The sequence below is a fragment of the Mycteria americana genome, chromosome Z (assembly GCF_035582795.1).
Source record: "Mycteria americana isolate JAX WOST 10 ecotype Jacksonville Zoo and Gardens chromosome Z, USCA_MyAme_1.0, whole genome shotgun sequence".
NCBI classification, from domain to species: domain Eukaryota; kingdom Metazoa; phylum Chordata; class Aves; order Ciconiiformes; family Ciconiidae; genus Mycteria; species Mycteria americana.
In genome coordinates this window covers 4,406,672-4,421,511 of record NC_134396.1, presented here as the reverse complement: position 1 = coordinate 4,421,511, position 14,840 = coordinate 4,406,672, and the positions used below count along the sequence as shown (strand labels likewise).

Here is a 14,840-nt window from a genome sequence, read left to right as displayed (position 1 = left end):
TAGCACTGGTGGCAGGGGAGCCTGCCTGAGCCCCCCCCCATGCACCAGGGCCCAGCTCCCCCTAAACTTCTCCTCCTGTTCCTCTGCCTGTGACACCAGAGCATCCCCAGCACCCTCAGTGCCCAGCATCCCAAAGTGACACGGTGTGCACAAGGGAAGAGAAGGGAGCAACGGGGAGGTCTCTGCAGGTCGCAGCACAGACACTGTACATGAAAAGAACTTTATCCCTCTGGAAAGTGCAGGGATGCCGGGGGCTCCCGGCCAGGTCTCGCTCACGGACCATGCCTGCTTGCCCTCCGTGGCCCCCTTGCCCAGTGTCTCACCTCCAGCTTGTGCACGAGCTTCTTCTTGATGGCGTTCTGTGCTGCGGCGTTGGTTGCCATGCGGAGCCCCTCCGCTGCCTCGCGCAGCCGCTGCTGCTGCTCCTCACTGTCCGGGTGGGCTGCGGCTCCCTGGAGAAAGAGGAAACCCATCAGACCTTGCAGGGGCCACCGGATCCCTTGTCCTCCTGAAGCAGCAACTATGCTTTACCCTGACACTGGGGAGCACCCCCAGGCAGCCTGGCTGCCTGCAGTGCCGGGGAGATGCCCAAAGCCTCTCTAGGAGACCTCAGCAGCAGAAGGGCTAACAGATGCGACCCACAGCTCCAGGAGGAGCCCCGCTCCATTGCACAGGTCCTCAGCTCAGTGCAGGACCCTGCTCTGGGAACCGCTCCCCTACCCAAAGGCTGCTCACCCCCTCCGCAGCACCAAGCTGATGGCACCGGGTGGGGCTGGGGGCCAAAACCAGCATCCATCCTCCTCCACGCCACTGACCTTTGCAGCCTCCACCATCTTGGCAGTGGCATCGGCCAGGATCTTGGCTGCACTCAGCAGCTTGCGTGAGTTCTCCAGGTCCGTCTCTCCCTCTGCGTCGGCTTTGATGGCATTGACGAGGTCAGAGGTGGCCTGGGCCAGAATACGAGCCTGCCGCACCATTTCCCCTGAGACAGAAAGGAAGGGTGGCCTGTTAGCAAGTCCCATGACTCCCGAATACCTCCCCATCCACCACGCTCTACCCCGGGTGCCATCAGCTGCTCTCACCAGCATCGCCCATAGAGCTGAATATGTTCTCGGTGACGTTGAGGATGGTGTCGGTGGCCTGGTCGTAGCGCCCGATGGGCTGCCCGCCCAAGGCGTGCTGCTTGATGTGCTGCAGCAGGTCGTTCAGGGCCTGGGTGACAGCTGTGGCTGCCACCCCAACCTGCTTCAGGAGCTGGTCATCGTTGGTGGCTGCCTTGGAGGCCTCCACACAGCCCTCCGCCGACTTGGCCACCAACTTGCCAGCCTCGATCAGCTGCTCCTGGCAAACTGGGGAGCTGATTGTGGGAGCTACGACCTGGAGGGAAGGAGAAAGGCTGAGCAGCGAGCATGGTGAGCTCCTTGTAGGATCTGTGCAGGGACAGCTACCCCCAACTTCTCCTCTTTCAAAGAGGATATTCAGTGCTTGGGCACAGTGGCAGGGACCCCAGCCCGAGGCAACCCACTCTCCTGGTGCCAGAGCCCTGATGTCCTGCCTGAGGACGCGTGGCCCTGGCACACCTGTGACCCCACAGTGGAGCTGCCACCAGCCAGGTGATGCTTACAGCCACGCCGAGGCAAGGGTTAACCTTGCTGCTTACCTTGGTGCAGGCCACGAGCTGGGAGGTGGACAGGGCACACTGGGTGGCAGCAGCGATCACCTGCGTTTGCAGTGCCGTGTCTTCTGTTTTCTGAGCCACGTTCTTGGCTTTGAGCACCAGCGCGGCAGCGGCACTGGCCACCGCCTTCGCCAGGTGCATGAGCATGTCCTGGGGGGGGACAGAGAGTGTCAGCGTGGGAGCCACAGCGGCAGGAGCACCGGCAGCCGCCCGCAGGGCTCTCGTGAAATATTCAACAGGGAAACGTGAGCTCTTGGGGGCCTTTCATCCACTCTGTCCCAGCACCGGCAGCACCGAACACCTGGAGTGGCTGGCAACACCTTGACCCCATCTCTACTGTGTGCTACAGCCGGTGGTGAGGCTGTAACCTGGCCCTGAGCCACAGCCTGCACCACGGCACTGCCAGGAACACGCCCAGAGCAGCTCGGCAGTGCTCAGCATCACCCCAACACCCACGACCTGCTCGCTGCCCACTCCCCAGGCAACAACCTGCACCGGGTCCCTGATTGTACCACAGCGACAACCTGCTGCAAGGCGCTGCCGGCACTGCCTGGCTTGGCACGGGGTGCAAAGCCAAACAGCAAAAAAATTACAAACTCCTCCGGCCAAATGGCAGGCACAAGCTGGCCGCAGCACAGCCACACCGGGGGGAGCTGCCTGCCCACAGGCTTACCCCACCAGCAAGAGGCAAGTGGGAGATGCTGCCCACACTGGTCACCTGTACTGCAAGCATGCCAGCTATTTTCTAGCTCATTAGAGATGGGTGACATCTCTGCTGTCATTCCCGGGGCTAAAGGAGAGGTATGACGCAGCAACCAGCCTCCTCTCCCCCAGGGGCGGCAGGGAAGGCACGGGGCCGCCCTGCCAGCACACAACAGGCAGCGACCAGCACACGGCAAACTGCTTTGCTGCAGGGCACCAGATGTGACAGCACGCTGCAGACATCAGGATTAGCTCCCGTGGCACGCTGCCGGTGAAAACTGGCAGCACCAGTGCTAGACAGCAAACGCTTGGGGCAAAGAACTTGGTACGCAGGGCAACTCGCTCTGCTTGCCGCGCCTGCAATCCTGCCGTGTGCGTGCTCACAGCGAGGCCCCACACCCTGCAACAGGTAAGCCTCCGGCCACCCAGCCAGAAGTGTCACAGCCTCCCCTCGCCTCCTGCAAGCTGACTACTCCCGCTGCAATCCGCCACCTTTCCAGACAGGAGGAGAGACCAGAGAGCACATGCACCCAGCTCCAGAGTTCCCAGACTGCCGCATCTGAGCCCAAGGAGGGAAGTAGATACACTCGGGTCTGGCAGCTGCAGGGCTGAGCATCCCGCTGCATGTGTGCAAATTGTCTTCCAGGTCCACCCTGGGACTGCCTTGTCCTGGCACTGCCTGGCCGAGCATGGCTTCCTGCCTTGGTGCTAGCTTTTCTGCTCCCCTCGGCTATCTGTCCAGGCTTTTCTGCTCGTGCTGAGGCTGTGTGGCCGCCACGAACAGAAACCCCTTCTTTCTGAAGTCTGTTTTGGTCTATACTACTCCTTCCCAACACCGTGTGCTACCTCCCTTGTGCTGGAAGGAGCAGTCGTGGGAAAGTAAGCCAGCTGGAAGTTATCTCAGCCAAAATAAACCGCCCCTCAAGGCTCCAGCCACCCTGGGTCCCCGATGGGGGCAGGCAGGCAGCTCCCACAGGCAGGGAGCAGCAGGCAGGAGCTGAGGCAGCTGCAAGGGAGGACTCCCAAGGCAGCGCTTGCCCACGCAGCGACCCGAGTGCATGGACTTCTGAGAGCCAACCACCAGAAAAGCAGATTTTTGATAAGAGCCCTTCTCCAAAGAGTTCAGCTGATAGTCCCTAGAGGAGCACCCCTCACGCTGGAGAGGGCAGGGACCACCAAGCCATGCCTACAGCCCCCTTTTACCGTCTTTGGGTCAGAGGCAGGCAGGATCCAAGCACGCCGGCTTTCTGGGATCTACATGGGAATCCACAAGATAAGAGGCATTATATCACAGCGGCTCTAGGGACAGAGATGAGCTATGGCCTGTCCCCTCCCTCAGCAAAGTCACCTCCGGGCACCGGCCAAGCTTCGGCCTGGAGTCCTCCTGCCAGGTCCTGTGCAAAGGCCGATGGTTTTAGGGAGCGGGTGTCCCTGGGTGCGGGCAGGTGCACTCACCTGGAACCGAGGGTCGGTGTCGCTCTCCCCGATCTGCTGCAGCAGCTCCCCGCTGGTCTGGCCCACAAGGCCGGCAGCCTGCAGGAGATTCTGGCGAGGCTGCAAGGAATGAGGCAAAATCAACACCATGCTCATGAGCAAGCCCTAAAACCTCACCCGATGGTTCCCCTTGGCTTCCACCCTCCTCTCGGCCCCGTGGCCCCTCCTGCCCCCCACCTCAGCACTGGCAGGCTGTGCCGTTTTCAGCAGGTCCGAGACAGCGCTCGCCAGGTTCTTGGCTGCCTGCAGAAGCTGCCGCCCGTTCCCTCCCTCATCCTCCATCAGTGCGGCCAGCAGCTTCACGCCCTTGGACATCTCCGTCAGGTTCGAAGAGATGGTGGTGACGGCGCAGCCCACAGCAGTGTAGTCTGTGTCCGCTGGATCCCCTGCACAGGGAGGAGACCAGTCAGGATGGAACGCGCTTCAAGTGATGCTCCAAGAGCATCCCCACGCCTGTCACCAATGTGGTTCTCCTTCCTGGGAGCGGGGGAAGACCCCTTCTGGCTCCTAAGCCTGAAAGATGGTCACATCAGTTGAGTTTGGGCAGGAGAGCCCGGGGAAAGAGAGCTGCACCATACCATGGCTGTGCCCTGAGCTATCATAGGGACTGGACAACATGCTCCTGGTTCAGAAGATGGCTGGTCAGCCAAAGACTGGAAGGACTGGGCTGGGCACAGGCAGGGATCTAAAGGCAGGGCGAGCTGCAGGGGCATGGCCAGCTCTACAGGCACGTTAGCAGTAGTGGGGGCTGATTTAGCTCTAGCTGGGGCAGGCTGGCTTCTCCAGTCTCTGATGGAGGGCAGGAGCCATGACCTTCAGCCAGACAAGAGAGACCAAGCCTTCTTCAGAGATGGGGCATCCCTCTTCTCCAACCCTCCACATACCTGCAGTGAGGTTGACCACCGAGGCTGTGCCGGCAGTGATAGCATCCACTTGGGAGTGGATCTCATGCTTCGACTCATCCATCTTGTTTTTGCGCCAAGCTTTGGATGCCTGAAATGGGGAGAACAGGGTTGGGAGATGGTGGTGGAGGTGGTGGAGGTCGTGCGTAGCTGCACCCATGCTCATACAGAGAGATGCAGGAAAGAGGAGACAAGGAAGAAGGAAGGAAGAGCCATGACCACCCAAAACTCCCCAGCCCATCCTGACCAAGCAACATGACCAACTGCCCCCTCCGCTCCTGCCCCCAGAATGGGATACAACCCCACCTCTTTGCAGGCAGCAGATCTTCCCAGGAGCTGCCGACACCTCTCGTGGGAACGCGACCAGCCTCACCCAGCCCAGCCAACAACCTCCAGCGAGGTACTCCCCCAGCACCCCGCCTTCACCCAGCACTCACAGCATCCTGCCCAAGGGGCGGCAAGGTCTCAAAGTCATCCAGCGTGGCCTGGGCTGCATGCACAGCCTGCATGCTGGAGTTGATGGTGCCGGTCAGGGCTTGCTGGGCTGAAGTCTGCAACACAGAGACAGACTGGGGTACGCTGGAGGCTCGAAATCTAGGCTTAAATATTTGGCTCACATGCCCCCCTGCAACACGGTGTAACATGCTGTTGATGACAGTGCTCTAGGTAGGCACATCCACAAAGGGGGGTGCACCTAGCAAAAAGGGGATCTCCCATGTGCATCTCCCACTGCAATTCCCCAGACGGAAATTCCCTGTCCCACCATGGGTACAAGCGAGTCTCACAGTTAACCAGCTCTTGGGGAGTGGGGAGCAGATGCAATGGGACCCCACAAGGCTTTTACAGCAAGCCCCACAGCAGGCTGAGTGGGGCCAAAGAAAACAGCCTCCTCGTAGCCTTTTCCAAGAGGGTCTCCAGCTGCAGAGGATGTGGGGAGCACCAAAGCCAGGCACAGGGCTCTGCCGCAAACCACGGCACTGGTGGGGCTGGCCAGGCACAGCAGCTTGGGGCAGCTCCACCTGAAGGAGAGGCTGCAGCCACCGGCCAGGGGAAAACACCAGGGCATAGCTCAAGTTTGCAGAGCGGGTTGTGGGAGGACGCCAGCTCAGCCAGGCCAGCAAGTACAGGAGGCCAGCGGCACAGAGCCCCTGCTCTTCACGGCAAGCCAACGCCTGGCCATGAACCGAAATGGATGGGTCTCCACGAGCCCGATGGGCACCTTTCAGAGTTTGTGCCCTACGGTGGGCACAGGGAGAGCTTACCAGGGGAGGCATGTGCCCTCGGTGCATCTGGCCGCTGGTGATTTGCAGTTGAGGTTGCGGCATCGTGCCCACCTGGAAGTTTTCCGGCCCTCCAGCCCCAGTCCGCATGATGGCTGGCAGGGCCACCGAGCCAAGCTCTGCCTTGCCTACACGGTTAAACTGCTGCTGCAAGACAGTTGACCTGAAAGAGGGAGAAATACCAGGTCAAGGGATGCCCACGGCCCTGGCACCAGGCTCTGTGGGAGAGCTGCCGCCGAAGGACTGGCACCTCTTCCTCCAGACATGCTGTGCTGCAAGCTTGGCTGGAGCCTGCTCTCCATTCAACTTCTGCTTGGCAGCTACCTTGCTCCTGGATGACTTACTTCTTTGGAGACACAGAGTCTTCCAGCATGGTGGACTCCTCATCCCCCTCCAGTCCAAAGTGGTCTTTGCTCTTTTTCTGTGGAAGGAAAGAGAAAATGTGTCAGCCAGCACATACCCCCCAGTCTTCCCCTCCTCCTGCAGCCCAGGCACTGTACCAGGGCCACAGGGTCCCCCTGCCCCGTCTCCAGCTCCCCCAGCAGCACCGTGTGCCAATGGCTGTCTGGAGGCAGCTGGAAGGGGCACCCTTGCACCCCTCTCCGGAGAGGAGCCGGTTATCAGTGCCCTTCTCAGCACAGCCCCACCTTTTTCAGGATGATGTCGATGTAGCCAGCAATCAGCTGGGCGATCTGCTCCCCCTCCGTTGTCTGCACCGAGTAGTAACCATCCTGGTAATCTCCAAAATCCTGCAACGGCAGGGCACAGGGTAGCACCGGAGCAGGGCACTGGCGGCCATCCTGAGCCCCTCTGGTATGCGCTAAGCACCCAAGTGCCGGCCCCCAAAACAGCAGCCAGGAGAGGCACCAGAGGAGGGCCAGGCTGTCCCACCGCGGGGCAATACCCAAGAGAGGGGTGGGCGTGAGAGCAGCCCCCTACGGGGGCACTGCTGGGGAGGGGAGGTGGAGGGCCACGGCTGGTCCCTACCAGGGTGAAGCTCTTGGGTGAGGCCGCCCAACGCTTGATGTTGGTCAGGCTCCACTCCTGAATCACTTCCTTGGTCTTCTCATCCACACGCATCACGCACTCCTTGGTGATCCCCAGCAGCCGTGGCACCAGCTTGTTCTTCCCCTTCATCTTCTCCTGCGGGCCGCAACAGAAGGGTTGTGGGCTGTCCCCGGGACGAATCCATCCAGGCAGAGACCTTTGAGGCCTGCTGTGGTTACCAAACACCCCCAAGGCCACACTTTTTGGTGGCCACAACCATGACATGGGGCTTGAAAATGAGAAAAAGCATGAACCAAGAAGTGGGAAGGCAGCGCACAGGGAAAGACACAAAGGAGAGGCAGACAGTGGAGACACAGGGAAAACTGGAGCAATGTGGGTTGAGGGGTAGCAGCTGGAGACACAACAGATGGAGGGATGCTGGAGAAGAGGAATTTTCACCGCTGAGAGGTGGGACTGGGTGGAGCTGCTGCTCTACCTTGACCAAGAAGAAGGAGACCCCATAGGTCTTGAGGGAACGGGCAAGTTTCACGTAGCGGACTTTGGCTTCGATCTCACTCATGTTCCCACAGTTCTTGTGGGCCTGCGACAGCAAAGGTAGAACATCATGCTAGCTTCACGATCCCCTGGCTGTGCCACCACCGCCCTGTCACAGCCTTTCCAGGCTCTCCCCAGCCCACTGGCATCCCCTGCCCCTGCTACAGCATCCCTCTAACCTCTGGGACCTCAGGAGCTGCCTTGTCTGCTCACCTACAGCTTCCTGCTCCTGTTTCTCACCCGTCAAGCTATTGTGTTGCCTCCAGAGACAACAGCAGCCTCAACTTTTGGCAAGGAGGAACAAGAAGCCCAGGTCTCAACACCCCCTCTGCACGTACCATGAAGATCTTGCGCTCCCCTTTCTGCTTGATGTACTCCTTGGGCAGGAAGTCCTTGAGCCTGCCAAGAGACAGCTAAGTCAGCTGTTAGCAGCAGAGCCTGAAGCCACCGTTTGTCTTCATCTACAAACAGGCCCAACCCAGAGTCTTGGACAAACCCCTACCAGGGCACGGGCTGGGAGTTTTTGGAAGCAAGAAGGATGTGGGAGAGGTTGCTGCAGTAATGAAAGCTGCCCCAGGAGCTGCCCTGCTGAGAGTGGGGTGGACGTGCCAAGGATGCAGCCCCTCGTGTGGCATCAGGGAAGACTGTATGGTGGGCTGGGGTCCCCCCCATCAGAGCTGGCTGCATGTCCCAAGGGGTGCCAGAGGGAGCAGGATGGGGGGCTGGCACCCCTTGCAGCCAGCGTGGACTTCCACGCTTGGGCACCGTGCTGCAGGGAGGAGAGGGGTCGCACCAGAGGCAACCGCACCCCCGGAGCCCCGTGTGCCAGCGTGGTGCTGGGGGCTGCCAAGCTGCTCGAGCCACCTGGGACTCCCCACAACACTCACTCCAGAAAGCCTGGCTTGTGCTTCTGTTCATTGTGTGGCCCAAACTGGATCTGGCACTGGTAGCCAGCAAACTCGCAGGCTTTGTCAAAGGAGACAGGGTGGGAACCGTTAAGGATGTCGTCGCGAGCCTGCGTGGAAAGAGAAGACGCTGCCATGGGCTGGGCAGGCATGCAGCCCCACCACCGCTCCCCTCCACGCCACGCAGGACCTGTTTTCCCAACAGAAAATAAGTGGCCATGAAAAAGAGGAGGATCTAGGAGCAGGCTGCCCTACAGGGACCATCACCGTGCCTGGGAGAGGAACAGCAGCGGGACTTTAGGATGGTTCCTACCAGGCAGAGGAGACACGGGATCCCCTGGGGAGCTCCGGAGTATGCAGAGGGCAGGGCTGGGATTGCCAGCATTGGCTCCTACCCAGGAGATAACTGGACAATCTGAAGTGGACCCCGTGGTGGGGCTCCTGGCCAAAACCCTCAGCCACCAGCCCTGGCAGGGGGCTGGCACAGGGCAGCAGACCCTGTCGCTCTGGGGAGCTGTACCTGCACGTAGAGCAGGTTGAGCTGCACAGGATCTCGCGAGTCCACGTTCTGGTCGGAGTAGAAGAACTTGCGCCGCAGCAGCAGCGTTTCATTGTCATCGATGCCTTGCTCGCGCAGGGTCCGGCCGTGGTCCAGCCAATTCACTGTAGGCAACGCCAGGGCGTGAGCAAGGACGGGCACCCAGGCAGGGTCGGTCCCGGCCCTGGGGCTGCTCACATGGGGCAAGAAAGGGATGTCCATCTGCGCATCCCGGCTCTCACCCCTCTGCTCTGGGCCTCCAAACAGGAGACACTCCAGGGAGTGTGGGCACATGTCCCCTTGTCACAGTCCTCCCCACTGTCACCTCCGCTCCCCTGCATTCGGTCTTCCCCTTGCAGAGGTCCCTGCTCCCCTCCCCGCTGCCCTCGGCACAGGCTGACCCTGTCCCCAGCACGTGCAGGCACGTACGCTCGTCATCTGTGTGCAACTTCTGCTTGAGTTTCTCCATCTTCTTCTCATCTCGCAGCAGGGTCTTGTCTTTCTTGAGGGTGCCAGTAACCTCCTCCTTCTTCTCTTCCATAATCTCCCGAACAAGCGAGTACTCATCGTAGTTGGTGATGCCTGCACGAGAGCAGAGGACCAAGCTCAGCATGACATTGCTGCCAAATACAGAGCCTGGAGCGACACAGGGGTGCACCCCTCGGACATCCCTGCTGCCAGGCCATCCGCCACAGAGCTGCTGCCACTCCCCCAGTACCCCCATCAGATGCTGCCATATCTCTCCACCTCCCTTCCTCCCCCCTCTTGCTGCCCCCTCCTCTCACCGATCCGGGCACAGATTGTCATGAGCATGTCCGTGACAGTTTTGGAGTCATCCACCATCACCGTTTTCACTGTCCCATCCAGCATGCGGATCTTCAGGGGCCGCTGCTTCTTCTTGTACTCCATGGTGTCCTGCGGGCACAGCGGAGCACAGCTCCCAGCAGTGGCACCGGCGCAGGGCACCCGCATCCCACCGTCACACCAACAGCTCCCTCTCCCCGGTGCAATCGTGGGGGGAATGTGGGGTGCTGCGGGGCCCAATGCAAGGCAGCAGGGCAGGCACCCACACCACCTCCACACTGCGGACACGTCCAACCGCAGAGCTAAGGCAGGTACCAGATGGAAGGACACGGGATGGATGCTTACCCCATTGCGAAGCATGTAGTAGTCCAGAGCCTTCCCAGCCTCCAGCCAGATCCCTTTCTTTGGGTCTTCATCCGAGAGGAACAGCCCAAAATCATTGGCTGAAAAACAGGTAAAATCTCTGCCAGGGTAATCCTGAGCAGGACAGGGCCACAAAGATGCCAGCCTGCACCCAGGCACGTGCATCGGCGCAGCTCAATGCATGAAGCACAGCAGCACTGTGAATGCTGGAGCCTAAACCTAATGAGTGGGCCAAAAGCTGACAAGCAAGCTTCGAGGTACATGTTTTACCATACTTATCTACGGAAAAAATCATCTGAAGAACGCCTACGCAATGCTGAACTTGGAACTGACAGTCACAACAGAAGGAAAAGCTTGGAGTTGTGGTTGACAGCTCTCCGAAATCTTTGGTGCAATGCATAGCAGCAGCCAAAGCAAGGTAGTAAAACACTGGGCATCACTAGGAAGGGTAATGGGAACTGGTCTATAAAACCTAGGCATATCCACACTTTGAGTACTCCGAGGTGGTATGGTCTGCACCTCCCCAGAAGGACACAGCAGAGTTTGAAAAGATACAGAGAGAGGCAACTTAAATGATGGAGCCTTTAGTCCCCTTATGAGGGACTAAAGGAGCAAAGACTCCTCTGTTTGGGGTGGAGGAGGCTGAAGGAGGATGGGATCAAGGCTTACAAGGTCTCAGAGGTGGTAAATAAGTGCTGTTCACCAAATCCTGCTCCCTCAGGGCTGGGGTACCTGGTGAAACTGCTGCTGCTGGAGCCCGGGCAGTGGCATCCCAGACCGGACCCACAGGGATAGCCCCGTTTTCATGCTGCAAGAGGCTAGGACCACGCCTGCCTTTGCCCTGGGAAAGGTCCTTCTCCACCTTTCCAACAACCCCGCGCCGCAGGCTGTCTTGGCTGGCTGCTAAGTTTATAACGAGTCATCTTGTTGGCAGCTCTCTGAGAGGAGGGACAAATTCCTGAGCCGCCCCGCTCCTGCCTGGCTAACACTGCCGTTAGGATCCTACTAAACAGGGAGCAGAAAAAACACGGAGGCTTGCCATTTTATTTTTAAATTAAAAAAAACCAAACAACATTGTTCAAAGCAAATTCCAAGAGGATAACTCTAAAGCACTGAAAAATGAGCAGCTTGCCCCAGATCCATAACTTGGGCAGGGAGAGGTGCTTCCTGAGACAGAGCAAGAGCACAGCTGGAAACGTACACCGAAGCTCCCCCAGCCCAAAGGTGACAAAAAAACAGGGCAGCTCAAAAAGGGACCCCTGAGTGCCACTGGAGAGCAAAGGAGAGCAAAGAGAAACAAAAGCTGCAAGGAACTCATAGGAAAAGAAAAGCTGCGAGCAACTGAAAAGGAACTCAAGAATAAGCAGTTCCCTTTAAGGCTTCCCCCTTGCCTATTTTTTATAAGCAGGCTGGCTCATGCCCAGGAGCAGGAAATGCAATGCTCCCTCCAACACGGCTACAGCCCTGCATCTACATAAACAGCCAGTCCCTCTCTGAAACCGAAAGCTGTGGTCTGCCAGACCGCTGACCAGCCGGGCACAGCTCGAGAAGGCATTTCCTTTCATCCTCGAGGAATTTGCTGCTCCCAGATGTTGCCGTGCTCCCCCTCCTCTTCCCACGACTCCTGACCTCCTGTTTGCTGCCTCTCCTCTGTGGCACAGCCGCTTTCGGAGGTGGCAGGGACCCAGGAGAGCCCCCAAGACAATGTCCCAGTGCTCCAGCCCCCCCATCCACGCTGGGGACAGGCCACGTCCACATGGGTGTGAGTCACATCATGAGCTCATGAGCCATAAGCTTAATCTTGAGCCCGGTGGCAGCAGGGGCATACTAGAGCTGAGAAGGCTTAGCAAGGTAATGGAGCACCAGCACGGGTCTGGCAGAGAGCTGCCGGCAGGGGACAGACCTGATGGAGGACTATATATCCCCCAAGAAAGGAAAAATTAACTTAGATGGTTTATTAACGCTCGCTACAACCCCTGCCACTGTTTAAACCCACTTAGTCCTGGCTAGTGGTGATGGATGCAAGTAGGACAGAGGAGCAGAGACAGAAAGGGCAGCAGGCTCGAAGAGCCTGACGAGTACTTCATTTCCAAATGTGGTTCCCTACCTTCCAAACCCACAAATTTCTCCTGGGGTGTTGAGGAGGGAGCCTGAAGAGCTCAGCCCCTCACGTCAGCTGGGCAGGAGGACTTGGACTTTGCTCCCCCCCACCCCCCACTGCTCTGGGAAAGCCCAGATGGGCACAGAGACAGGACAGGGAAGGGAGATCAGTGAAATGCCAGGAGCTAAGCTGGGGTGGCCCCGGCATGACAGCCAGCCCCACCGTGGACTTACGCTGTCCCATCTGGGCCTCGGGCACCCGCTCGCGGATCATCCGGCAGGCGTCGTACACCATGGTGGAGGGCTCGAACTGCATCGTCTTCACCACATTGCCGATGCTGATTTTCAGCGAGAGGGCAACCATGGTGGCGGCTGGGCTGTCCCCACTCCTGCGTCACCTGCTGGAGGAGACAGATGGATTAGCTCTGACTGCTGGCCCCTCTGGTGTGCAGGGTCCTTTCTCTTCCTCCCTTCTGGCAGCACCTCTGCTCCCCGAAAGCGGGGACTCAGCTTCTAGTGGTGAGCAAGGTGCTGCACCCCTGCAACGGGGTCCCGCTTTCCAGCCCTGTGCTGACCCCAGGGTCCCTGGCCAGCGTTGGGACCCTTTGGGATCCTCGTCCCAAGGTCCCAAAGCCTGCTCGCTCGCCAGAGCAACAGCAGCTGGTGCTCGGCGGAGATGCTGCCAGCAAGGAGGAAGCAAGCGTGCAGGAGCACGCGAGATAAGCCAGGAGAGTGCGACAGACGGGGTTATAATTAAACCTGCCGTGACACAGAAGCCACAAGAGGAAAACCAAGCTTTGACCCGGAGCTGGCAGGGCCCTGCCTATCAGGGCCCCCCATGTCGCCAGCGGACAGTGCTGAGCCAGCAGCCCGAGCTCAGTCAGACCCGGAGGAACGGAAAAGCCCAGAGCCGCTCAGGGAGGCGAGATAAGGGCACCAGGCACTGAACCCGCACGTTAAAAATAATTACCTGGAGAAAGCACCACTCACACCAAGTGAGCGCTCAGAGATCGGGGTCTACAGCAGCAGCTGCTGCATAAACCCAGGGCCAGGGAACCCCTGCACAGGATGATGCGCAGGAGGGCAAGGGACCAGCTGCTGCAGGTCTTGCTGCAAGGGCACGTGAGAGCTGCACCAACCATCTGAGACAGGCCCCAAGCCGGGTCTAGCTTGAAGAATCACCTTTAAGCTTGAAAGATTGCATAGATCAGCTTCAGAGCAAGTAGTTCTCAATAGGGCTCAGACACACCAGGTTTAATAATAATTAAAACGACGATATTCTTACAGTAGAGCAAATTCAGACATAAATGACAAAAGTAAAAGGAGGTTGTAAATAAGCCCTCCGCTTGCCTGCTGCAGCTCGTAGGGCTTGTAGAGCCCGTTCCTTTGGGTTTACCGACTGCGCAGGTTTCAGCTCTTTCCCAGGCTGCTGAGCCTCTCAGGGTCCCTGCGCCGGGTCCTTCTCCCTGCCCTTCTCAGCATCGCTGCTCCCCAGCTGGCCCCAACCCGACACTGTCCAGCAGTGACACCCCTTTTCCTCTCCCCAAGAGCCTGCTTGTGGGGAAGGAGTCCCCTGCTCTGCCTCAACCCAGGCTGCCTCGTCCTTAAACCCCCACTGGTGGGAGGATGCAAGAGCACCGTCGGGATGCGCCAGATCTGCTTGTCCTCTTTTAGATTGATTTTCTCCTAGCAGACCTCCTATTATGGCTGTCAGGGAAAGGTTGCTGGCCACATGCATCTTCAGCCTGGCCCGGGAAAGTTCTTGGGCAAGGCTTGCTGGCAGCCTCCCTCGCCTGCCGTGCACCGCAGCGGCACACAGCGAGCCTATGCATCCCTGCCTGGCGCTGCCAGCTCCGATCCCCCGCAGAACGGGATACACCGGTGCAGGCTGCTCCCAACCACGGACCTGAGCGGGCCAGGGGCAGGATATGCAATGGATAAAAAGCTCCTACATCTGATTTTGGCCAGGAGCGAGTCAGAGCATAGGGGTCCTCCTCCTGCAGAGCCATAAAGCCATGCTGGTGGTGCGGGGAGGGAAGCAGGGATGGAGGAGCGTGCCGCCTCCGCCAGCACATGGAGCAGCTCCAGCTCCGCATTCCTGAGCCGTTCAGCAATGTTTCTGCGGAGGCCCGCAGCCCCCACTGGCTCCACTGACGAGGAATGAAATGCATTTTGGGTCCGGAGCGAGGGAGCCTGGTGGCAGCAGGAAGGAGGCAGTGGAGGTGCCCTCCTGTGCCATTGCAGTCCATCCGGAAGCACCAGCAAAGCTGCAGAGCTACGGAACACCCTGCCGTAGAACGGGCTTTCCGAATATTTCATACACAGGGCGGGCTGCTGCGGTCACCAGGCCATCTTCTCTATAGCTAAAAATACTCTTGAGTTGAGCATAAAGCTGCTTTCCATCCCTCCACAGGAAAAGGAGAAGATGCCACTGCCAGGACAAGGTCAGACACCACAGAGGAAGGGGAGGGGAGGACACCGGATGGCAGAGAGGAACTGAGAGGAACCAGGCTATGCCCATCCATTTCTGCA

At 59.0% G+C, this 14,840-nt stretch overlaps 1 protein-coding gene across 4 annotated transcripts in view; it reads right to left on the bottom strand.

The window, feature by feature from the left end:
* TLN1 (talin 1) overlaps nt 1–14,840 on the bottom strand; it is a 35,791-nt gene that overhangs the window by 16,994 nt on the left and 3,957 nt on the right. For 2 of the 4 annotated variants that reach the window (XM_075527406.1, XM_075527404.1), the window contains exons 2-22: nt 12,543–12,709; nt 10,191–10,288; nt 9,827–9,956; nt 9,471–9,623; nt 9,024–9,166; nt 8,486–8,613; nt 7,937–7,997; nt 7,540–7,644; nt 7,044–7,199; nt 6,704–6,805; nt 6,401–6,477; nt 6,039–6,219; nt 5,214–5,327; nt 4,759–4,867; nt 4,052–4,260; nt 3,836–3,934; nt 3,584–3,634; nt 1,661–1,828; nt 1,083–1,377; nt 816–982; nt 324–452 (exon numbers count right to left, since the gene is read on the bottom strand). In XM_075527406.1, coding sequence (XP_075383521.1) covers nt 324–452; nt 816–982; nt 1,083–1,377; nt 1,661–1,828; nt 3,584–3,634; nt 3,836–3,934; nt 4,052–4,260; nt 4,759–4,867; nt 5,214–5,327; nt 6,039–6,219; nt 6,401–6,477; nt 6,704–6,805; nt 7,044–7,199; nt 7,540–7,644; nt 7,937–7,997; nt 8,486–8,613; nt 9,024–9,166; nt 9,471–9,623; nt 9,827–9,956; nt 10,191–10,288; nt 12,543–12,672 — 2,805 coding nt within the window. In that variant the 5' untranslated portion in view covers nt 12,673–12,709. The remainder of the gene's footprint in view (nt 1–323; nt 453–815; nt 983–1,082; nt 1,378–1,660; nt 1,829–3,583; nt 3,635–3,835; nt 3,935–4,051; nt 4,261–4,758; nt 4,868–5,213; nt 5,328–6,038; nt 6,220–6,400; nt 6,478–6,703; nt 6,806–7,043; nt 7,200–7,539; nt 7,645–7,936; nt 7,998–8,485; nt 8,614–9,023; nt 9,167–9,470; nt 9,624–9,826; nt 9,957–10,190; nt 10,289–12,542; nt 12,710–14,840) is intronic. The other 2 variants (XM_075527405.1, XM_075527407.1) reach the window with 2 other exon arrangements.